Source organism: Torulaspora delbrueckii, chromosome 4, assembly GCF_000243375.1.
Source record: "Torulaspora delbrueckii CBS 1146 chromosome 4, complete genome".
In the NCBI taxonomy this organism is placed as follows: domain Eukaryota; kingdom Fungi; phylum Ascomycota; class Saccharomycetes; order Saccharomycetales; family Saccharomycetaceae; genus Torulaspora; species Torulaspora delbrueckii.
The window spans coordinates 287,653-309,663 of NC_016504.1; the positions used below are offsets into that span (position 1 = coordinate 287,653).

Consider the following 22,011-nt stretch of genomic DNA (forward strand, 5'->3'; position numbering starts at 1 on the left):
TATATATATATATATATATATATATATATATATATATATATATACTCTTCTTAAATGTATACAATTATCAAGGCGGCTGGTCCCACCTTAAAAATAAGCATTTCACAAACGTCTCAACCTGGAGTAAACGTAGGTCAAAGATGAAGATCAGGAAGCGAGTCAAGATTGGTTTACCACCTCAACAAGCGACAGATGATGGTATAAACGCCAAGAAGCTGAGTAAGGCAAGCCTTAGTCTCTTAGATGACCATCAAGACGACGATGAGGATAACGTCGAAGTACCTCTGGGGACATTCAAGAGGAAAGGAAAGGTAGTGGAGGCAATTGAGTCACTACAACAAGAGAGTACTAGTTATGGAGACATCTTTAGTAAAAAACCAGTGAGTCGTGTGATGAATCTAGAAGATATGGCTGAAGAGGACGATGACGACTCATTGAGTTTTCCTTCTAAAAAAGAGATCGAGGAGCTGAAGAGTAATAAACTCAAAGCTCAGGCTACTCAGAAGAAGAAAGATGCAATCAGTGAAAAGGTTTATGTATCACTATTGGATGATGACGATAAGCTAGAGATTATGGAGAGCATCAAGAAAAATGGCGGAACAGAAAACACACCCAGCGATCCCGATATCGATATGCTCGACGAGGAGAGGCTCCCGTTGAGTAGCAGAGAGTCTCTTCTCCATAAGGAACGTTTGAAACAGACAATTGAGGAAGCTCTTAAATCCCAAGATGACGAGTCTTCAAACGCCTGGGAATCACAACTTTTATCCAAAGGATCAGGACAATCACAGCAAGCGATAGATATCCCTAAACTTCCAAAACTTCATCCTTCGGAATCTGAGGATAACGTCAATGACTCAGACCCTCTTGCCCAAACAATTGAATCTGTATCTTTCCGGAAAACGCAATTGATGAAGCAATTGACTACTTTACAAGCTCAAAAGGCAACTCTAAAAACGCAGCAAGACGCATTGACTCATCAATTTAACCGTCTACAACAAGAAATACATTGAATCCTATTCCCCGAATCAACCAGGAGTAAACTTGAATGTGACTAATTTCTTGAATTTTGTCGCTGTCATATGCTGGGTCAAAAATGCTGAAGAAAAAAATTTTCAAGATTTTCTGCAGGAAAGATATAAAATTTGAAGAAAATGCCTTGTACTTTGTATCCAGTTCTCCTAATGGCAATTTATTCCTGTTGTTCCTTAAGTACAGGCAATAACGAACGCTGTTTTCTTTGGATTGATCCGATCGAATATAATTTTGAAGAAAGTTAACATGTCAGGAATCCGTCATTTGGTGTCAATTAAAGATTTGACCGACAAAGAGTTCTCGATTTTGGTCGATAGAGCTGAATATTTCAAGAGCATATTTAAAAGTAATGAGACCAATGAGTTTCAGAAGAATCATTTAAAATTGTTGGGTAGAACCATTGCATTGATCTTCTCCAAGAGATCAACTAGAACTAGAATTTCTACAGAGGGAGCTGCCACATTTTTTGGTGCCCAGCCCATGTTCTTAGGTAAGGATGATATTCAATTGGGTGTCAATGAGTCATTTTACGATACTACAAAAGTTGTTTCTTCGATGGTGTCATGCATCTTCGCCCGTGTGAACCATCATGATGAGATTCTACAACTGTGCGAACACTCAAGCGTACCTATCATCAACTCCTTATGTGACATGTTCCATCCATTGCAGGCCATTTGTGATATGTTAACCATTAAGGAGCATCTAGACTACTCGAAAAACAAGCTAAAAGTAGCATGGATCGGTGATGCCAACAATGTCATCAACGACATGGCTATTGCATGTCTGAAACTTGGGATGGACGTAGCAGTGGCTACTCCTCCTGGTATTGAATTGGACCAAGGCATCGTCAATGCTGGAAAGGAAATTTCTGAAAGAAACAACACAAAATTGACTACGACTCACAACTCCGTAGAGGCCGCTAAAGGTGCGCACATCCTGGTAACCGACACTTTCATCTCGATGGGTGAAGAATATGCTAAGGTTGCTAAATTGAAGCAGTTCAAAGGATTTCAAATCGATGCCGAATTGGCCAAACATGCTGATCCAAACTACAAGTTCATGCACTGTTTACCAAGACACAATGAGGAAGTTAGTGATGAAATCTTCTACAGTAAACACTCGATTGTGTTTGAGGAAGCTGAAAACAGACTGTACGCTGCAATGGCAGCTATTGACGTCTTCGTAAATAACCACGGTAACTTTGATGACTTGAAATGATATATAATGTCATAGGCTCAATTTGATAGATAAATCGATTTATTGTCGTATATGTAATGTTATAGCGCAAATGTACTTATTGAAAGGTTATGCGGACATTAGCTTCGAACCTCTTAGGATACTCAAATTCTAAGACGTGATAGTCTCTTTTCTTGTCGGACGATAGCACTTTTCGACATAGTTCATTTGTGTAAAAGGGAGGTGTCCCGGTTTCCAATATGCCGACTGTGATATGCGACACTTCGTTACGAAAATTTATTCTCGGCACTGCTTCACCATCGACGTCAAATAAATGTTCCTCGGGAAGGTCAACTAAAATTCCAACGATCTTCTCGTCCCAGCAGAGTTTCCGAATACTGAATTTGACCACATCCTTCGTTGAAAGACAATGTCTTTCCTCTTTTTGTATTTTTATAGTTGATATTAGATTCTGATACCGATGAATTAGATTTTGCCAAGTGGCTCTTTGAAGCTCAGTTCCTTTCTTCCTTTGTGAAATGTGGGAAAGTGTGATATGAAACTCTGACTGGAATTTATTCTCTTGAAACAACTTCTTGATTCCAGATTTTGCTGCATCGTCAAGTTTCGCATTTTGGACAAGATTAGAGATTTCCTCTATAATCTCCAAGCGATTATTAATATGTGCTGAGAAAAAGGTGGGTAGATTTTTTTTAGACTCACTACCACCAATGCCTCTCACGATTTTGGTGATCTTAGGCTTGTAATTCAAACTTTGATTAAATGCTTGTTCAATTCTATCAGAAGATGGAACTTCTGGAACCAACACTGGATATTCTTTGTTAAGCTCATGTAAAACTGTTTTGGCGTTGTGTAGTGACGAGTTCTTATTATAAACTCGTAATGAAATGACCAAATCAAATAAGCTGTCAGGTCGCCTTTCAACGTTAACGGGTTGAAATCTGTTCATAAATCCCCGCATTATACCCAACACTTTTTGTTCTCCATATGAAGAGGACTTGATGCTTTGATGATTATCACCTCTGGCTAGCACTCTTGCGATTGTCAACTCCCCAACTTTATCTAATTCATCGTAGGGAAAAAATGACAAACCGATTATCTTGACATTTGTATCATAAGCCAGATAATCTTCTTTTAGCTCTTCAAACCAGGTAAACAGTTGTGTTCTTTCTCTATACTGATGATTATTTCTGTCAACAACGACACACTTGATCTCTGGCTGGGCCAATAACTCTAGAGACTTTTTCATTAGCATCGACTTATCTTTCGACGTAATGTCATCGTTTTGGACCACAGCCCAGGATTTGGGAAATAAATTCTTCAGTGTCAAAGAGGTTGTAGTCTTACCACAGCCAATTACCGCTACAGGGAAAATCAAAAACTTGGTGTTCTCGTCAACTTTATCAAAATCCACTGCATTCCTAAGCTCCAGTTCTTTAACTCTTTCATAGTTTAGAATTTCCATACCTGACATTCCATAGTCCTGCAAAAAAGCATTCCGTAATTTGATGATTCCAAATCCTCTTAGATAATTATCGCACATCTGTTTATCATTTTCTAGCAGAGGGATTACAAAGTCCAAATATTTGTTGGTGATGAACTTGTGTTTTTTAAATTTGAAAACTCGAGACCTAGTTGTGATATAGTCCTTTGTTACCTCTCTCCACTGTCTGTACATTAAGTAAGGCTCTTCAAATTTGTACTTAAAGAAAAAATCATCACCACTATCCTTCAAATGCGATCTAATGACAAAACCTTCAGCTTCGGTACCATTGTAGCTGCCATGTTGAGAGCATTCATCCACAAATGTTCGCAGTTTCTTGATGTCCTCCAGTTTGAAGTGTTCTGTAGGCTTGAAACCATACTGAGATGCGAATCTAGCCACGTCTTCCATTGGCCAAGTAGCAAAATCCCGTTGGTTGAGGTTGATCCCATGCAAGTACAATCCCACTTTTTCTCCCTCATATGCCAAAATATGTTCCTCAAATGAATCGTCGCAGTATTCGGCCACTGCTGTTACGTTTAATTCGTGTAATCTCTTAGCGAATTCTCTTGAATCAATTTCTAACTTGGCAAGCTGACTTAAGAGGAAAGACTTACCAGACTCTGCATGATTTCTATCAACGTCTGTTCTAGCACCTGTTGAGTGTTTAGAACAAACAACAAGTGTACCATCGGCAAGGCCAGATATGAATATAATGCATCCATTGGACTTTAGAGTCACATCATAAGGTCCAACAGTATTTTTTTCGATATAGTCCCATTTTGTAAAAGGTACTTCATCCACATTAAAGAACTTGTCATAACCACGAGCGACTATCTCAGGCTTATCGTCATCCTCCAAAATGAACAGACCACGAGCATTACAAGGCAACTTAATATTCTTTTTTCCGTAGTCCCACTCTTGAAATTTCCAGCTGACAACTTTCTTGTCGCTATCAAACAAATCACAAACTCTCTTGGTGGCTTTACCTCTCGAAGGCAGCGTAGTGGCATTCTCCAGATCTCGTACCAAATTCCTCACTTCTTGGCTCTCAGAACGGATTTCAACGCCGTTTAAACCCATGGTTCTTCTGAGCTAACTAACCACACCTCCCAAGCGGTCGTAAGAGTTTTCGGTAAGCTCAATTCCCTCTTCTAATGAAGTAGATCAATGATCTTTTGAAGCTCATCGCCTCTATTTTTACTTTCGAACGCTTTACCCGGCAGCTGATCTTTCTTATATAGAATAAAGGCCAGTAATAGACACCACAGGACGTGTTTATAAGCGGGTGCAAAGCTCCTCGACAGCTGAACTGGATCCCTATGGCTACTTTGAGACCTGCGATTGATGTCGATGAGGCTGATGTGCTGGTTTTTACACAGGGTCTGGAGCGTGCAAGTAAAGTGACCGTGCAAATTAACAAATCTCTCCGAAATATAGCCACGACTACTGGCCATTCCAGCCGCTTATTTGCTCCAATCATTACAAGGAACAATGTTCTATCAACCTTACAGAGAAACATTGAAAGTGCTCTAAATTCTGTTGCGTCCGTGAAGGATCTAGCAAATGAGGCATCGAAGCATGAAATGGTACTGAGGAAAGGCTTCCGGGAGGTTGGATTGAAGCAGTATATTCAAGCAATTCATAAACTAGACGATATGTTAGATGATATCAAGGCAGGGAATTTCAAGAGGACTGATAACTCTGAGTTTACAGGGATACAAACACATTTAAAGGATCTGATAAGGAAAAGCGAGACAAACTTGAGAGTTTACTTTGTATCTGTGTTACGAACTATCAAGCCATTTGATCCTCAAATTAACATTAACAAAAAGATACCTTTTCCTTACTATAACGACGAGCAATTGGCCGAGATGGCTTTAATAATAGATTATTTCCATAATACTTTCTCTGATGCTGCGCCAATCGAGGATGTGTTTATACAGGAAAGAAGTGAAATGATACTAAAATGTATGGCCTTTCTGGAGCCGTTTGCAAAGAAAGTTGCAAGTAGCGACAATACACCCTATGAAAGAGATAGCGGTTCCTTGCTGAGTTATACGGAAGCGCTATCGGGGTTTGTTGCTAACGAGAAATCGCTGGTTGATGACTTGTATTTGCAAGAATTGGAGCTTAAACCGAAAGTCTTTACCGGTACTATTAAACCGCTGCTCGGTGCATATGTGAAGTTGGTAGAGACAAACTTGGCATATGTGCGAAAGAATCTCGAGAATGCCGGTATTTTGAGCTTTGAGCTTGCCGATAGTGTCCATAACGTTAGGAGGGCACTAAAAGGTGGTCCTTTAGAAAATTATGGGCCTATAAGCGAATGTTCCAAGAACGTGCATACAGTTACACAATCGCTATTCAAAGATGTAATACAGCGTATTGGCACTAAGGTGAATCAAATGTCGGCAATACCTGCTGATAATGGTGTGACAGAGAGTACTGTTGATACCATGTCGCGTTTGAGGAAGTTCAGTGAGTACAAAGCAGGTTGCCTTGGCGCGATGGAGAATATGAGAAGAGAAATGTGGCTTCCTACGCCCCATAAGGAGAAGGAATTTACTTTTAATGTAAGTCACACTTTGAGAGAACCATCTGCGCTTTTGTCATGCTTTTTGAGTGATTGTATCGATCTTCTCATCGTCAGCTTAGAGCGGAGGGCCCAACGTATTCTGATGCCCAATCAAGAACCAGACGTTGCCAATCCGAACAGTAGCAAGAACACTCATAAACCACGCATAGGTTTCTTCATTATTATGAATATGGCTCTGATCGAGCAGATTGTTGACAAATCAAATCTTGGTGAATTACTGGGTTCTGAAGGCCACGTAAGGATGGAAAAGTTAAAGAAGCGGTACATCAACTATCTTGTTTCCGACTGGAGAGACCTTGCAAGTAATTTAATGGATTCCGTCTTTGTCGACAGTACCGGGAAGATCTCCTCCAAGGATAAGGATCAAATAAAAGAGAAATTCAAGAGATTCAACGAAGGCTTCGAGGAATTAGTTTCAAAATACAAGCAGTACAGGTTATCTGATCCAGGGCTGAAAGCAATGTTGAAGTCAGAAATTGTTTCTTTAGTAATGCCCATGTATGAGAGGTTTTACAGAAGATACAAGGACTCTTTCAAGAATCCAAGAAAACACATCAAGTATCTACCAGATGAGCTGACATCTGTTCTTACTCAGTTAGGTAAGTGAGTCATTCTTATAGAATAGAAAAGTATTAAAATCGACATATTACTATGTTTTATTAAGTATTTTAACAGCAGGTAGCTGTATTATCTATAGGGGCGATGCTAGTAGCATCGCTTTGAAGGCAAGCAAAAGTTTCAAAACAACCTTAAAAGATCAATTAAGACCACCGTCAATTGATTGGTAGGTTGTTTCTCTATCAGTATGATTTATAAGCTGTTTGTCGCCGGATTCCGGCCGCCGTGGAGGTTCCTGGATAGAGTCAGCTGTGCGACCGGAAGAAGATTCACCAGAAGTTTCTCCACTCTGTCTCAAAGTACTGACACTATCTTCACGGCCGTCGTTCCCTAAATCATTATCATCACGAAGGGCATTCTTGAAGTCATCTAAGACCTGGTTGGAGTTTGCAACCGCTATCGAGTTTCGGGGGCTTACAGCTGGAGATAGAGCATTGTCAACTCCAGCCTGTAAAGGATGCCAAGCATTGGAATTCCGGTCGTACAGCGCAGTGATGTCAATCGAGCTGTCTACCGGTATGTTTGCATAGTTGTTAATCGAATCTCTCGACTGGAATACGATGTCATCTACGCTGACGTTCCGTTGAGTTTCTGTATGATGGAGAAGTGGCTCCATGTTAGTTCTATTGGTGAAGGACGTATTGCTGTCCATTGACGATCTGGGTGACTTACCGAAAGATGAACTCTTGGAGCAATTGGTTGCTACCCTCGAAAGACCACTTTCCTCACTGTTTTCATTACCACCCGCCAGCACTGCACTCATGTCGTTGAAAGACGAACTGGCATTTCTTACCGTTGATGGTAAATTATCAGTAAGGCTCATTGCACGTTCTCTTTTTACGTCAACATTCAGATTCAGCGGCTTCACCGCTGGTGATTTCAGCACAGCACTAGGTAAATTGGGAGAGGCTTGAGACACACCTTGAAAACTGAAACCAGAAGTGATATCATCATCGTCATCCTCAGCGGTCTTCATATTGCTCCGAGGATGAATATCCACTACTTTTTTTTGCTTGAAGTGACAGACGCGACGGTGGAAGGCTGGTGTTTCCATCCAATGTTCTTCTGATCTACCAAATGTGATCTTTGGGATACTTTGGTTTACACTATTCGGGGAGCGATAAGTAGATTCGACGCCATCCGCTTTCAAGACATCACCGTACGATGGAGGATCTCGTGGCATTTCCCCGCTATTATTCAACGTTGGAAGGGAATATACCTCACTTTCGAATGCGGGAGGGGCCTCTGATGGGTGTAGAGGCCTCATTGGCGGTGAGGTCATAGGAGAAAGAGGCAGGGCTTGAGGCGATGTCAATTCTCTTTGAATCTGGTCCGGTTGATATATATTTGCTTTGAACGAAGGAGACAAGAGCATCGAAGTGTCTTCAGTTCTTGTATCACGACGAACACGACGTGATCTCGGGCTTGCAGTCATTGACCGCTGTTCAAGGTTCAAGTCCAAAGGATGAACCTCGGGAGATAACATCGGCGATTGTAAAACTTCCTTTGGAAAGAAAATGTTAGAGTCATGATAAATGTTCACGTCGGATGTATTACCAAATTTTGGACAAGAAGAAAGGGCCTGTTCATTTGTGGTGATGTGACTATCATAGCTGGGCAAAAGTGTATTTGCATGTGAACATAGTTTGTGTAAAACGTGGATCGGGGAATCTATGCTAATTTCATAGTGTTTCCTCTTCCCGTCAACCATTTTCGAAAGACGTAAGCAAAGCTTGATCCAATGGTTAGCCTTGATGTTGTCAAATGCAGTATCCGGGTGTAAGCGCTGATTATTACTCAAGACGCTTGGAACGAAAACTTGATATTCGAAGTTTTTGTTCACAAGGTCACCACTTTTTTCATCCAAAAGCAGATTACCCATATTCTTAGCCTTCAAAGCGCCACTATCCGATGTCCCTGGCAATCGTGGGCCATCATGCTCAGCTAACAAAAACTTTTTAGTCGGCTCCATTCTGTGAACCTTCTTATTTCTACAGTAGTATTCCATTGTTTCTGTAAGATAAACTCTAATCCGGTGCAGAGTGACTTTGTCCATTGGCGAGAAATGGAACGCTATCGGTAGAAAAGCATCCAAAATGATATCTTTTGAAGCTATGACAATATCATAGTGTAATTGGCTTTCCCAATCTCGAGAAATGGCAATTGGTTCTGTTTCCTCCACTGATGTATCGGCTTGAGCACGCACTAAGGTAACAGGTAACCGGGCAGTTAAATTAGATTTAAAAGCACCGAACCTTTCTATACTGACAAATAATTGGTATTCAACAAACCCAAAATCAGCTTTAACACTCTCAGGATAGGAGGACGGAATAGCTTGCTCAAAAGTGTATATGTATTCTCCCGGTTGGAATATAAATTGCTCACTACCAGACCCGCTGGCATTCCCGTGATCGTTCCCGTGGTGGTTGTCACTATTAGATGAATTTGATGATGTAGTGTCGGCTGGAGTTGAAAAAGTACCACTTAATAAATCCGAAATAAGAGAAGTAGTTGTGGAAGATCTATGAGTACGATGATCATCTGCTTTTGGCCCTGGCGAAGTAGCTCTTCGAAGTAGGAACATGGGAGACAAGCTTCTACCAGAACCAGATGCGGCATCCGTAATACTTCTGTTATCGCCACCACCGTTCGAAGCCAAAGATAGCGATGATATACCATTTGTAGATGAAACGCTCTGACGTTTGTTCTTGCGGCTCGCTGTCTGTGATAAAGTTTTGTAGAGGGATGCGCCACTTTCATGTAACAAATGAGCATGATCAGCATCAAGGTTGCCGTCTGATGAACTTTTCCTTGCAGATTGGTCATACGAATTTCTGTTATGAGCTTGATAAAAAGGCCAAGTATGATTTACAATATCATTAATCTCAACAAAATCTTGTCTTTTCGGAGGTATACCTTCTGGCCATTCAGTTCTCGAAAACCCCTTGAATGACAAAGAAACACTTTTCAGCTTTGTTGGTTTCAACACTCGCAGTACCAATGAACCTCTTAGAATGCTAGGTGGTCTATCATTCTGCTGTGACGAATGGAATCCCTGTATGAAAACCACTGGTTCCGCTAACTGTACAAACACTTGTATGGAAGAAGTATGAGCCAAAGGTTCAGCATCCTGTGCAACATCAACGTCTTTATCCACAGGGAACACCGGTGAAAAAACACAATGTAATTCAGACATCCTAAGTTACTCGGTCGGTCTCCTATACGACTAAATCGGTCTTTTGCACGCAGTTACAACAATCAGCTCGATTCAATTTGTTTTAAATTCACAATCTTTCTCTCCCCGATGTTCTGCACAAATAACACCTGTGAGACGACCTCGACGAGCGCTCTTCAGCCGGATCATAACCTGAAGATTCTTCTATCTGTCAGAACTATTAAGATTTCAGTGAGACATTTCTTTCATAGCCGTGGTAAGCGAGAAATGTACACGTGCATGTCACGTGACCTGCTGTAGGATCAACAGTAACACATTTTACAGCGCTTAAAGTGATGGTGATAGTGGTATTTCTCGCCGATTCCCTACTCTTAAATCTTGTTCTAAGGGTGGTATCTCTACTTCCAGGTATTTGTTGTCTTAGGCCATTCTCAAGCGTTTTTTCTGGGTGTGTTTTAGCTGTATTTCCATTGCCGGACCGGTTATCTGTTATCCCTGTTTAAATGCGTGCCTTGATATCAATGCCATATGATGTATGTATTACCTTTAGTTTGGGCTTGGGATCATTCGATCGCTGAATCTGTCCTTTCTAGCTGCCTTACAGGAAAGATAAGGCAAAATGTCATTTTACAACGAAATGTCATCCTGCAACTTCTCGAATGTGGACCAGTAGAGCTTGAAGAATATAGTAAACATCTTCCAGGTATCAATGCTCGCTGGGTCAATTTCTGCTAGACTCGCGCTTAGTCCTCCTGTAATAATCCTGTCAAATCCTTAAGACGATCGAGCAAAGGCTCATTGGATTGCGACATCTCTTTTAACAAGTCATTTACCTTGATCAGATCGTAATAATTCTCATAAATCGTATTCTTGATCGAGTTATTCGTTTCGGTTTCCTTCTTCAACAAGCTGTTGTGCAATCGCATCAGATCGGCAAATTTGCATTGATCGATGGGTTTATCCCCCATATCAGATTTATTCGACTCTCCAGCACCAGTTTCTTCGGCGGCTTCGCCATTCATCGGTGGCGCTGTTTCAACTTCGGCGCTTTGCGGCTCATCCAATTGATAGTACTCCTTCAAAAGCAGTCTACGGTCCTTGCTCAGTCTGCTCACTCTGAGAGACTTCTTATGGCTGATCTGTTCTGCCATTGATCACCTTTAATGCTTGTTTGTAGCTTATTTGCGTTGTGATTGTTTGAGATAGCAGGGACTTTTCGTCAAGCGGCGAGGATCGTTTAAAGCTAAAAACCTCGACCGGCTGAATAAGTTTCTTTGAAGGCTAAACAGTGGTTCTACCCCCATGGAGCAGAGCTTTTAGTTAGTTCAGGAGTTAGCTTTGATTGTATTGAGGCAATTGGCCAAGTTTGACCTGCTTGAAGGCCTATAGAAGGAGATGTTTGGTAAGAAAAAGCGAACGCATACTAGCGCAGATCTGCCTGAGCAGGCTATGAGTGATTCATTAAGAGCGGCTCAAGTGATATTTCAGAGACATGCTGACTCGCAATCTAGCTTGGTTTCGAACTCTCCAGGACTGTCGAACCAGGCCAGTCCCACTATGCCAAGATTTAGGAAATCTAATAGTACGATGTCGACTAGCAGATCAACACAACCTGGGAGAAGCTCTTCGGTAGCTCTGAAGGGTAGCCAACAAAATGTTAGTAGACCTAAGTCTCCTACACCTAATGATTCTGCACATGCGGCAGCAGCAATGGCACACATGACTCTAGGCCGAGAATCGGATCACCAGTACGATGAGCTACTAGGATTATCTGCTCTACCACATTTCAATAGTTCAACATCCTCTACGAGGAACGTCGACAGCAAATTGGAGCCTGTTAGACGAGAAAGTATGACAAGACAGTCGAATAATTCTAAATCGCAGCTACACATGGATGTACGTCCACTTCCACAGCCACAGAGGCCACCGGCAATTAAGACTCCAGCTTCGAGTCCCAATATTGGGCAATCAAATAATGCACAACGTCCGAAGGTTCACAGTTCGGAATCGCGAACATTGGTTGGCAGAGTACCGCCTCCCAATATCTATCTTCATCCAACGAATAGTCCTGAAGTCACGGAAGATGGACGTAGTGGAAATCAACTTTCATCGTCTTCATCTATCGCAACTTCCTCTTCCGCATTATCCTTTGTTACTGGTGGCTCTTCATATGTCGGCGACGAAGCACAAGATTCGGGAAACGAGGACTTGGATAGAGATGTTGGTGACTCTCAGTACGATGAATACGATCTAGATGATAATTCACCATTACAGGATGCTCATGATCAAAAGACACAATTTACTTCGTCCACGGTCGATATTTCACCAGAGCCTAGCGAACTCGAAACTCCCACGAGCCCCGTACAGACAAATGCGACCTATGGGAAGCTGAATCGAATCGGCAACGGAAACGTCACTTTCCAGGGCACTCTACCTGATTTGATACCGAATCACACTCGAAGGACCAGGATGGAAAAATTCAAGACTAAGCTCTTTGGATCGAGAAATAGAACTGATACAACTAACGATCCAGGTTCTACATCAAGTGTTAGTGCTGATGGTGAGGGAAGACCCGTAGTAACGACAAACAATAATTTAAGATTTAAGACCACCATGCGTGGTCATGATCGTCACTCCTCAAGCGAAACTGGTGGTAACTCGCTTAAAGGCCAGCATGAGGGTGCAGGGGCAGAAGAAGACTTATTGGACTCAGACGATGACGATAGTGATACAATGGAGGACCAAGTAGATGAGAAGAAACGAAAGAAACGGGCTGCCAGGCTAAGAAGAAGACTTAAGCATACCGCAGCTGTTGTACCATGCACGCATCACCTACATCACCATCACGATAACCGTCATAGTACTAAGCGCAAGGGATTTAATGAAGATAAACCATGGAAATCACACAAAGACGTTGGATTCGTCACAGCACAAGAACGGAAGCGGTATGAAGGTATGTGGGTCAGTAATAGATGCCTATACTTAGAATTACTCCCATGGTGGGCTTCAGTTATTAGCGGGCAAAATGCACCACCAGTAAAGCTTCCCGAAGATGGTCTAATGCTCAATCTAGTGATCAAAGACATATGGGCCAGATCTAACCTGCCGAGTGACCTTCTAATGCAGATTTACGACAAGGTAGATACCAGACATGATGGAACTCTGGACAGAAAATCCTTCATCGTGGGAATGTGGTTAGTAGACCAATGTCTGTACGGCCGTAAGCTACCAATAGACATCGACCAGCAGGTTTGGGACAGCGTCGATAGGTACGTCGTCAACGTTATAAATTCCACCACCATGAAGCAAATGGATAAGAGTAAGAAGAGACAGATGAAACAAGAGATTAAGAATATCAAGAAGGACATGAAGAATGTCAACGTATGAGCTATACTAGAGACCCTGGGCCTTCAGAGCTGCTCGAATTTTCATTTAGTTGTCTCATCGAGGTACTTTTTTTTAAGCGGCCAAATCTGCACCGCGAGACTGATACGGAAATTCATCCCTATCTAAGAGTACTTTGATTTACAACGATTATCATTCACATATTATTTCTATCCTTAGGTCATTATATATGTGTTTTTGATCACCAGAAGCTTGTAACTTATTTGGATTTTTGATAATTTAAACCCTTTAAGAGAATAGAGTGCTGAAGAGGAAAGACTATTAAGAGGTTAATAATAGAAATACATTGAAGTTGGTGAGTAGAGATGTTTAGAGTCTTTGGAGCCCTTACTGGGCGTGGGAACTCGAATGCGGAGATGACTCAGGAGGAGAAGACGAAATATATCTTGAAACAGGCCCATGATTTTGAAATTGCGTTACAAGCCATGGACTATGTTCTAGATGACAGAGCACAGGAAGGTTTACAGTTGTTGCGAGATAATGAACCAAAGGATGGGTCTGACCAGACAATCAACGTGCTGGCTCGTGGTGTGATTGAATTTTTGGAGGCCACTCTTGGTTTTGAAGCTGAAGAGATGAAGAAAGCGTCAGCTACTCTTGCCAAAGCTGAACAACTTTCGCTGAAGAGTAGGCAAAATGCACAAAAGTTGAATGTGCAAAGTAGCTCGCTGTACCCTCCTGGTACTGTTTATGCTGTTACTTATACGGAATCATGTTTGCTACATGCGTTGCTGATGTTATTCAGTGAAAGTATGATGGAAGCTGCTAAGGCCCTATTGAAGTTACGGAAGGCTTATTCTATGTTGCAAGAGATTTTTGAGGCAATAAAGAAGGCTGAGAAAACTCAAAGATTGACTATCACAGAAGATCCCAATGAATCTCAGACTAGCTTCTCTTCAGGTGAGTCATCTTTCAAATCTGCAGACATCCCTTATAGACTATCACCTGAGGAACAGGACAATCGTGATTTATTGGAGTATGCCGAAAAAGTCCACCAAATGAGAATGAAGAGGTTGTGTGGGGCTCACATTGGTAATTCCCCAGCTATCAATAGACTCAGAGATGAACTGGGGCTAGATGCCATGAGAAATCTGCCTCAGGAAGAGATCAAGGAATTCACCCACATCTTTGACGACTTAGACGTCACTCAGGCTACGATAGATGAGTTTATTCATTCAGGTGTAAACCTATGTTTTGGTATCTTACAAGTTGTCTTGTCATTAATTCCACCAGCTATTGGTGCGGTTTTGTCGATTGTTGGTTTCCACGGTTCTAGAGACGAGGGTTTGAGACTAGTATGGAGAGCCACGAGGCAGAGAAATGTCCATGGCTGTATTGGGCTGTTGGGTTTGATGTTTTATTACGATGGTCCTTTCCAATTCACTGATGATGATTTCGATATCCCTGCAGTAGATACATCGTCGCTGGAGAAGGTCAAAACTCAGGGAAGCCAATCTACCGTGGTTGCCTTGCAGAATACGAGATCATCTCGTAGTCCATCCACATCATCTTTGAAAAAAAAGGCTACGAATGATAGTACAACCTCATTGAGAAGGAAAGAAACGAACGGTAGCACATACTCCTTGAAGCAACATAGCTCAATGCAAGACGGTGATCTTGATGGTCCAACTTTATTGCATCCTGGTAAGATTCTTGTGGACGCCTTGTTACGATCGAGGGCTTTATTCCCTAACAGTGCACTATGGTTGTTGAACGAGGCTAGAATGCTATCTGCAAGAGGCCGTTTAGAAGAAGCCGTGAACCTATTGGATTCCATTGATGTTCAAAGTATCTCCATGAGACAGGTGAAATCCCTCCTAGTTTTTGATCGTGCAATCACCCTCTCTCATTTGCATAGGTACGATAGAGCTGCTGAGGATCTACTTTCATTGACTAGTATCAGCGATTGGTCTCATGCCTTTTACACTTATTTCGCAGGTTGCTGCTACCTCGAAAACTGGAGAATGTGCCAGCTTGGTGAGATGAAAAGTGATCAAGCAGATTTCTATAAGAAGAAGGCAGAAGAACTTATCTTCAACGCGCCTAGCTTACTGGGCAAGAAAACTTTCAAATCGAAAAACTTACCTTTGGATAGGTTCATGCTCAGAAAAGTTCAACAGTTTAAAACCATACAAGATGAACTTGGTTTAGTCGATCCGTTAGATGCAATTGCAACCTCCCCTGTACACGAAATCTCGTATTTCTACAATGGGTACAATAGAATGACAAAAGAAGGTCTTGAGCTTTCTAAGAGAATGTTAACGGAGTATCACAACCCAGCTATTGACGCCAAGGATGAAGATCAGGAAATGATCAAAAATTTCCTCGTCGCATTAAGCTTGAGAAGATTGGGCGAGGTTCAAGAGGGATGTGACCTGATGGATGAGAAGCTCTTGCCCAAGATTTTCTGGGACGATAATGGTAAAATAAGATACGTCAAAAGGACAGAGGATCCTTGGTTATACCCTGCAGCCCTATATGAGCGTGCTTTGTTCTCCTGGAAGCTTCATGGCATGGATGGATTGCGCGAGAGTAGAGAGTGGTTGGTTAGAGCACAGAATTATGCTGATGATTACGAATTGAGCACTCGTATCGGAATGAAGATCAAAGCTGCCCTTGATAGAGTCGAACATTCCTTGAATGGATGAAATTTTGTTGTTCTACGAAATATGGTTTACTTAAAGGTTTTTTATGTGTATAGATAGGATAATGTCGTTCCTTAAACAAGCTGACTAGTCTCGTCAGGTTAAACTTAACCTTTAAAAAGTATCATAGTGTGCAGTTTGAATGCTCTCCAAGCTGATCGATGCAATGATGTAAATACCTACGTAGCTCTTTATTAACAGCTTGAACTCTGTTTTCAGTCTATATCAACATCAATACGATGATTTCTTATTGAGAAGACCAGTCTCACGGTTTTTTGGTGGTCTGTTTCTATGAACTTTTCTACAAGTAGTCATCTATTAGTAGCTATCCGGGGCGATGCAGATGAGCACTTACTTGAAAACCGCTCTAACAGCTATAAGAAGGTAAAGAGGTCTATTACTAAAGTTCCAAAGCGATATGACCTCAGTTCAGAGTGAAGATAACTCCTCTTTAATTTATGGAGACGATTTTGACGACGATGATGAATCGATCGACCTATATGAATCGCAGACGACAGCAACGTGCTCTATGGGGGACACAGCATGTCATAAGCTAAACAGCTTGGTAAGTCAGGAATCTGAATTTGACTTTGACGAGGATCAGTTCAGTGGTAACGAATCAGATGACGAACTACTTGTAGATCCAATGACACTGAGCAAGAAGGCCCTTGACGACGATAAAGGTGGCTCCAGCCTGAAATATGAATGCTTAACTACGCAAGATATACTCGACAGAATGCTCAAGCGTGTTCACCATCTGCAGCCTGTTTTCTCTATTCCTTCAGAGGATATTCTGGTATTGATGCAGCGATATGATTGGAATGAGGAGCGATTACTGGAGGAATGGACAGAGAAGATGGATGAATTACTTGTAGAAGCGGGAATCAATACCAGCAACCCTGGTGATAAATTGAATATCACAATGCGTGGAATTAAGCACAGATCAGATTTTAATTGTTTCATCTGTTGCGAGGTTCGTTCAACAGAAACCTTTTCCTTGGAATGTGGTCATGAATATTGTATTGAGTGTTATCGACGCTATATTAGCGATCGACTTAACGAGGGAAATGTCATTACGTGTATGGACTGTGCGCTAGCACTGAAGAATGAAGACATAGATGCTATAATGGGGACTCCGTCAAGTGCTCGACTTATGGACTCATCCATCAAGAGTTTTATACAAAAACACAACCGAAATTACAAATGGTGCCCATATGCCGACTGCAAGTGCATAATCCATTTGAATGATACAAGCTATCTACAGGAATACACCCGCCTTCACTGTTCAAGGTTTGTTACTTGTAAGTTTTCCCACATCTTCTGCTTTGGATGTGGATACGGTATGCATGCACCAGCCGATTGTAATGTTACCATGGCTTGGGTAAAAAAGGCTAGGAAAGAGTCGGAAAACTTGAATTGGGTCCTGTCTCATACCAAAGAATGCCCAAAATGTTCTGTTAATATCGAGAAAAATGGCGGTTGTAATCATATGGTGTGTTCAAGCTGCAAGTATGAATTTTGTTGGATATGTAGTGGTGAATGGGGTCCACATGGTAGAAGCTTCTTCCAGTGCACCATGTACAAGAATGACGACGAAAAGCAGAAAGCTTCGGTCGAGAACAGCAAAAAGGCTTTGAAAAGGTATACCTTTTATTATAGAGTATTCAATGAGCATGAAGTCTCCGCTAAATTGGACTGGAAACTGGGTCAGACAGTGGGGCAAAAGGTAAAGGCGATGCAGGAGAAAATGGGTGTGTCATGGATTGAGGGTCAGTTTCTGGCAGAAAGTCTGCAAATATTAAATGAAGGACGAACGGTACTGAAGTGGTCATTCGCAGTGGCTTTTTATTCGGATGCATCACATAATCTAACAAAGATATTTGTTGATAACCAGATGCTCCTCTCGAATGCCGTTGAACAGTTATCTGAATTACTGCAAATTAAAAACCCAGAGACGACAATGAAGAGAAAGTCCGAGTTTTACAATAAAGCAGGCTACGTTAGAAATAGAACAAGGGCACTGATAGAGTGCGGAAGGGATTTACTACGAAAATGTATATGCAAACCAGTTGATTGAGGTTTTATATTACAAGAAATTTTAGTTACGATGCAATTTGTAATTCTAATTCTAATTTCAAGGTTCGGCATTTTTTTTGCTGAAGACTACCTGAATCTATCACTTAATAGCCTATCCGGACCAACTTCTTCGTATTCCTGTTTACCCACCCAAAGTTGATGGAAACTGCCTAGACTTGTGAGTATGCTACCACCCAACCATGCTTGATATTGTCTTTCCCTCAAATGGCCAGTAGTCAATATTCTGAATTTTAGAGCGGGCAGTTTCTTGTTCAGCTCTGACATGAGTCTATCGCTAAACCCTGGAATCGAAGAAGTCCCACCTGTTAAAACAATGTTATGCGCCAAAGTAGCCCGCAGGTCGACGTCACTGGCTAGAATTGAGGCATTGACAAGGTCTGCAGCACCAGCGATATCACTGCCAGTGACAGACTCCTCAAGAGGTCTCTTTCCGTTTTCATTTGGAGTCTCTGTTGCCGTATCATCTTCGTGAGCGGCAGACTCACCTTCTTCATTATTCTGCTTCTCTGGTTTGCCGCCATTAGGTTTATTTCTCTTCAGTGGGACGTAGTCGTTGTGCCACGTTTCGACTATCCCATCTTTTGACAAAGGCCAGTTCTCAGGTAGCTCATCCTTCTGTGGTGCGAACAATTGTTCGGCAAACCCAAAACGTGTCTTGTTATCGAAGACAAGCTCTTCGGCCCAAGGAGCTTCTATAGACCTTTTAGCCATAGACTCTAACTGTGAGTCCATTTTATCTAACGGAGATGGTGCCACCTGACATAGAGTTTCCTTGCATTCCTGGAGAAATCCTCGTGAATTTGCATAATTGTATAATGATGGATGAATCTGATAGTCAAATGTCTTCTTTTTGAATTCTGGCTTTCTTTGAGCTATCTCAAAAAGTGGCACCAAATCTTTGCCTTTCAGTGGCTTTTTGATTAGCTCGTTAATGCAGTTCCCAGCGAGAAAGTTTCTCATTGTACTTTTAGAAAGTGTCATTCCGTCTACTACAGGACTTACACTTGTCGTATCATGGCCCAAATCAACAACCAGGCAATTAGGTCTACCTGACGCGAAAGAAACGCAGGTAGGCGTCGATGATAGGTAACAGGCTTCAAATTGTAATGACTCTAATAGTATCTCTAAGGATTTCGTTTTGTTCTCCAAAGTGTTCCATATTGGCTCAGTCAATAAAGCAGGAATGCCCGAATTGGAGTTAAGATATAGTATGTCCTTCAGTGCCCATGACCACTGTTCTTCGGCAGCATCCCAATCAACAACCATACTATTTTGAACAATTGGCTTGATCTCATAGTCAGGTCTGGGAATGCCAATGGACTGTTCCGCAAAGATCTTTTTAGGAGCGTTATCCTCCGTTTCTGCCTTTTGTTCGCCATAACATGATGGCAGTATAGCCTGGGGACAATCGGTCCCAGAAAACCCGATGTTTGTAGAGAAAGAACCTGGGTCAATGACTACCGCAGTAATTTCATCACCACCGTATACTTGTAATGCAGGATTCGACATATCCACCGATTATTTTGTCGACAATTGGATTGTTTGTCGAAGATATCTTAGCTTAATTCTGTAGGTTTTCGCATAGATTATTCTTAAAGCGAAAAGTTAGCGAGAGTTAATTATTGAATATGAAGGCAATACATTTTAGTTCGTTATGTATATAGTGAAATATTTACACTGCTGATGCTTCGTTCTACAGAGTTCTCAACTCGCAATCTAGAACATCCACTAGGGACTCAACTTCTAGCTTTCTTCTAGCGTCGTTGATCCACTCCTGGCATAGAACGTATGGCCACCCCTGGAGAGCGACAACTTCTTCGACGGCTTTATCGAGCTTGGATAACCTTAGGTTCTCGTTGACCCTTGCAAAGACACTGTCGAGGTCCTGGTTTTTTGGAGAAGAACCTTCTTTAGTGAAAAGTAGGAATGAGAACATCTTGGCGAATGTGTGACCTAGAATACCAGCGTTTGGTGGCAACAATGATGCCGTCTTAAAATCATCACCAAGAAGATTCCATCTGTTGTAGAGCTGTTCATTTGTGAGGATTTCTTGTTTGGAAGTCAGACTATCTAGTTCCGAGATGGCCACATCGATTAGTGCCGGTGATTTGTTCTTAGACTTGCAACATGGTTTTGGTTTACCGGGAAGAATATCAGATAATGATTTTAGCTTTTTCAATTGTGATTCGATGTTTAGTGCATGGGAGTTTGATGATTGAAGTTTAGTCTTTAATTCTTCTATGGTCAACGTTAATTGGGTCACAGCCTCCTTCTTCATCAGGATATGGTTCAAATTGTCAACTGATTCTAGTAGTCTACCAACGCCAGAATCAAGATCTTTCAAATGAGCTAATCTACCGTCTCTTTCGGTGTCTAATTTTTCTTTTAGAATTTTATTGAACTCCTCGACTTGAGTGATTGATAGAAGGGCAACTTCGTTTGCGTGCTTTGCAAGCAAAGTTTGTTCATTAGCCTTCAAATCTTCTGCAAGCTGTTTGGCACTACGTTCTTCCAACCCTTTTCTATAGTCCTGTAATTCTTCAGTGAATTTGCTGGTCAAGTTTGCTTCATCTTCCTTCAATCTCGTTTCGTACTTATTTGTGAGGTCACTGACCAATTGAGCGGTTCTTTCAGAGATTCCTTGTTCGACCACGGATTCGATATCTTTGTTAAAGTTAACAACGGATGTCGTCAATGCTTGGTGAGCTTCGATTATAACGCTCAGCTGTTCTTCAGCAACTTCAATTTTTTGCTCATTTATGGCTCTGATAGCGTCGTTAATTCCCTTAACTAGTTCAGCAAATTTCGTGGGCGTATGTGAACCGGTAACGACGTTTATAGGACTTAAGTTCACAAGGGCAGCATCATTTCTTGCTGTACTAGTGGATGTTAAAGGGGATCTTGCATCGATCTTAGTGGGGATAGAGGCCTTCAAATCTTCTTTGTTAGCGTCCTGGGCATTAACACCTTGGTTGGGGATAGAGGTGACTTTACCACCAAGCATGCCACCAAACTTTGCTCTTAGCTCCTCTAAAGTGAGAGGGCTGGATAACATAGTGGCATCACGGTAGGACTCAAACGAGTCAACCAATGTTTCTGCAAATGGGATATTCTCGACGAAAATGTCATTAAAACTATCATTGTATTCAGCCAACGCCAAACCACCGGCGTAGAACAGGGAAATTGCCAAAGTTGTTCTCACAATGAAACGACGAAGTGGGTGACTAGTAGGAGTGCTCGAAACTACGGCACCGGTGTTGATGGAGGCCAAGCTTCTCCTAGTCACAGCATGTTTCAGTAAAGAAGATGACGATGATTTCAACATATTCCAATGTCTTGAAACTAATATTCTTCAATGTAACTCAATTCAGTCGCTATAGACAAATCCCTATTGCCTCGTAATGCACAATTTCACAGATCCTATCTTCTCGGGCCTCCAGTGTAACGGTGATAGGTTTCGAACTCGATAGTGACAGATGCGAAGGCCATTACAAGTTTTCCACTAAGCGAAGCTTGAGATTTGATTGGGTCACTATCACGTGACTTAGTAGATTTGTAATGAACTAGCCGTAATATGGCTAGATGTGCCCAATTGATGGTTTAGATAGTCAATAGCATGTTCAGGGTCTATTTGGGATGGGTTGGGTGGTCTTCATCTTGCTAGCCAGATAGAACAAAAGCGCGTGTCATGGGGTTTTACAACTCTGCGAATAATCTACTGCATCTCGGCCTCTTCAAACAGTACCTAGGCTCAGGA

The 22,011-nt window shown here is 41.8% G+C and overlaps 12 protein-coding genes across 12 annotated transcripts in view; 7 read left to right on the forward strand and 5 right to left on the reverse strand.

Annotated features, from left to right (window-relative positions):
* SIP4 (Sip4p) overlaps nucleotides 1–54 on the forward strand; it is a gene marked incomplete at both ends in the record, with an annotated part of 2,838 nt that extends 2,784 nt beyond the window's left edge. Inside the window, one exon of the mRNA XM_003680892.1 lies at nucleotides 1–54. This exon is cut by the window's left edge and continues 2,784 nt beyond it. Within this exon, the coding sequence (XP_003680940.1) occupies nucleotides 1–54 (54 nt within the window).
* An 86-nt stretch (nucleotides 55–140) lies between these two features.
* On the forward strand, nucleotides 141–1,013 carry NTR2 (Ntr2p; the record flags this gene model as incomplete). The annotated part of the gene is made up of 1 exon (XM_003680893.1): nucleotides 141–1,013. The coding sequence occupies one exon, from the start codon at nucleotides 141–143 to the stop codon at nucleotides 1,011–1,013; it is 873 nt and encodes a 290-aa protein (XP_003680941.1).
* A 268-nt stretch (nucleotides 1,014–1,281) lies between these two features.
* Nucleotides 1,282–2,253, forward strand: ARG3 (ornithine carbamoyltransferase; the record flags this gene model as incomplete). The annotated part of the gene is made up of 1 exon (XM_003680894.1): nucleotides 1,282–2,253. One exon carries the CDS (start codon nucleotides 1,282–1,284, stop codon nucleotides 2,251–2,253), a length of 972 nt encoding a protein of 323 aa, XP_003680942.1.
* A 76-nt stretch (nucleotides 2,254–2,329) lies between these two features.
* On the reverse strand, nucleotides 2,330–4,798 carry TRL1 (tRNA ligase; the record flags this gene model as incomplete). The annotated part of the gene is made up of 1 exon (XM_003680895.1): nucleotides 2,330–4,798. One exon carries the CDS (start codon nucleotides 4,796–4,798, stop codon nucleotides 2,330–2,332), a length of 2,469 nt encoding a protein of 822 aa, XP_003680943.1.
* A 239-nt stretch (nucleotides 4,799–5,037) lies between these two features.
* Nucleotides 5,038–6,921, forward strand: EXO70 (GTP-Rho binding exocyst subunit EXO70; the record flags this gene model as incomplete). Its single annotated transcript, XM_003680896.1, has 1 exon — nucleotides 5,038–6,921. One exon carries the CDS (start codon nucleotides 5,038–5,040, stop codon nucleotides 6,919–6,921), a length of 1,884 nt encoding a protein of 627 aa, XP_003680944.1.
* Nucleotides 6,922–7,071: 150 nt separating this feature from the next.
* ALY2 (Aly2p) lies at nucleotides 7,072–10,128 on the reverse strand (the record flags this gene model as incomplete). Its single annotated transcript, XM_003680897.1, has 1 exon — nucleotides 7,072–10,128. One exon carries the CDS (start codon nucleotides 10,126–10,128, stop codon nucleotides 7,072–7,074), a length of 3,057 nt encoding a protein of 1,018 aa, XP_003680945.1.
* Nucleotides 10,129–10,850: 722 nt separating this feature from the next.
* VPS51 (Vps51p) lies at nucleotides 10,851–11,258 on the reverse strand (the record flags this gene model as incomplete). The annotated part of the gene is made up of 1 exon (XM_003680898.1): nucleotides 10,851–11,258. One exon carries the CDS (start codon nucleotides 11,256–11,258, stop codon nucleotides 10,851–10,853), a length of 408 nt encoding a protein of 135 aa, XP_003680946.1.
* Nucleotides 11,259–11,502: 244 nt separating this feature from the next.
* TDEL0D01520 (uncharacterized protein) lies at nucleotides 11,503–13,494 on the forward strand (the record flags this gene model as incomplete). Its single annotated transcript, XM_003680899.1, has 1 exon — nucleotides 11,503–13,494. The coding sequence occupies one exon, from the start codon at nucleotides 11,503–11,505 to the stop codon at nucleotides 13,492–13,494; it is 1,992 nt and encodes a 663-aa protein (XP_003680947.1).
* Nucleotides 13,495–13,817: 323 nt separating this feature from the next.
* Nucleotides 13,818–16,160, forward strand: TDEL0D01530 (uncharacterized protein; the record flags this gene model as incomplete). The annotated part of the gene is made up of 1 exon (XM_003680900.1): nucleotides 13,818–16,160. The coding sequence occupies one exon, from the start codon at nucleotides 13,818–13,820 to the stop codon at nucleotides 16,158–16,160; it is 2,343 nt and encodes a 780-aa protein (XP_003680948.1).
* A 415-nt stretch (nucleotides 16,161–16,575) lies between these two features.
* Nucleotides 16,576–18,234, forward strand: HEL1 (E3 ubiquitin-protein ligase HEL1; the record flags this gene model as incomplete). The annotated part of the gene is made up of 1 exon (XM_003680901.1): nucleotides 16,576–18,234. One exon carries the CDS (start codon nucleotides 16,576–16,578, stop codon nucleotides 18,232–18,234), a length of 1,659 nt encoding a protein of 552 aa, XP_003680949.1.
* An 86-nt stretch (nucleotides 18,235–18,320) lies between these two features.
* ARP4 (Arp4p) lies at nucleotides 18,321–19,763 on the reverse strand (the record flags this gene model as incomplete). Its single annotated transcript, XM_003680902.1, has 1 exon — nucleotides 18,321–19,763. The coding sequence occupies one exon, from the start codon at nucleotides 19,761–19,763 to the stop codon at nucleotides 18,321–18,323; it is 1,443 nt and encodes a 480-aa protein (XP_003680950.1).
* A 184-nt stretch (nucleotides 19,764–19,947) lies between these two features.
* On the reverse strand, nucleotides 19,948–21,579 carry MIC60 (Mic60p; the record flags this gene model as incomplete). Its single annotated transcript, XM_003680903.1, has 1 exon — nucleotides 19,948–21,579. One exon carries the CDS (start codon nucleotides 21,577–21,579, stop codon nucleotides 19,948–19,950), a length of 1,632 nt encoding a protein of 543 aa, XP_003680951.1.
* Nucleotides 21,580–22,011: the final 432 nt, after the last annotated feature.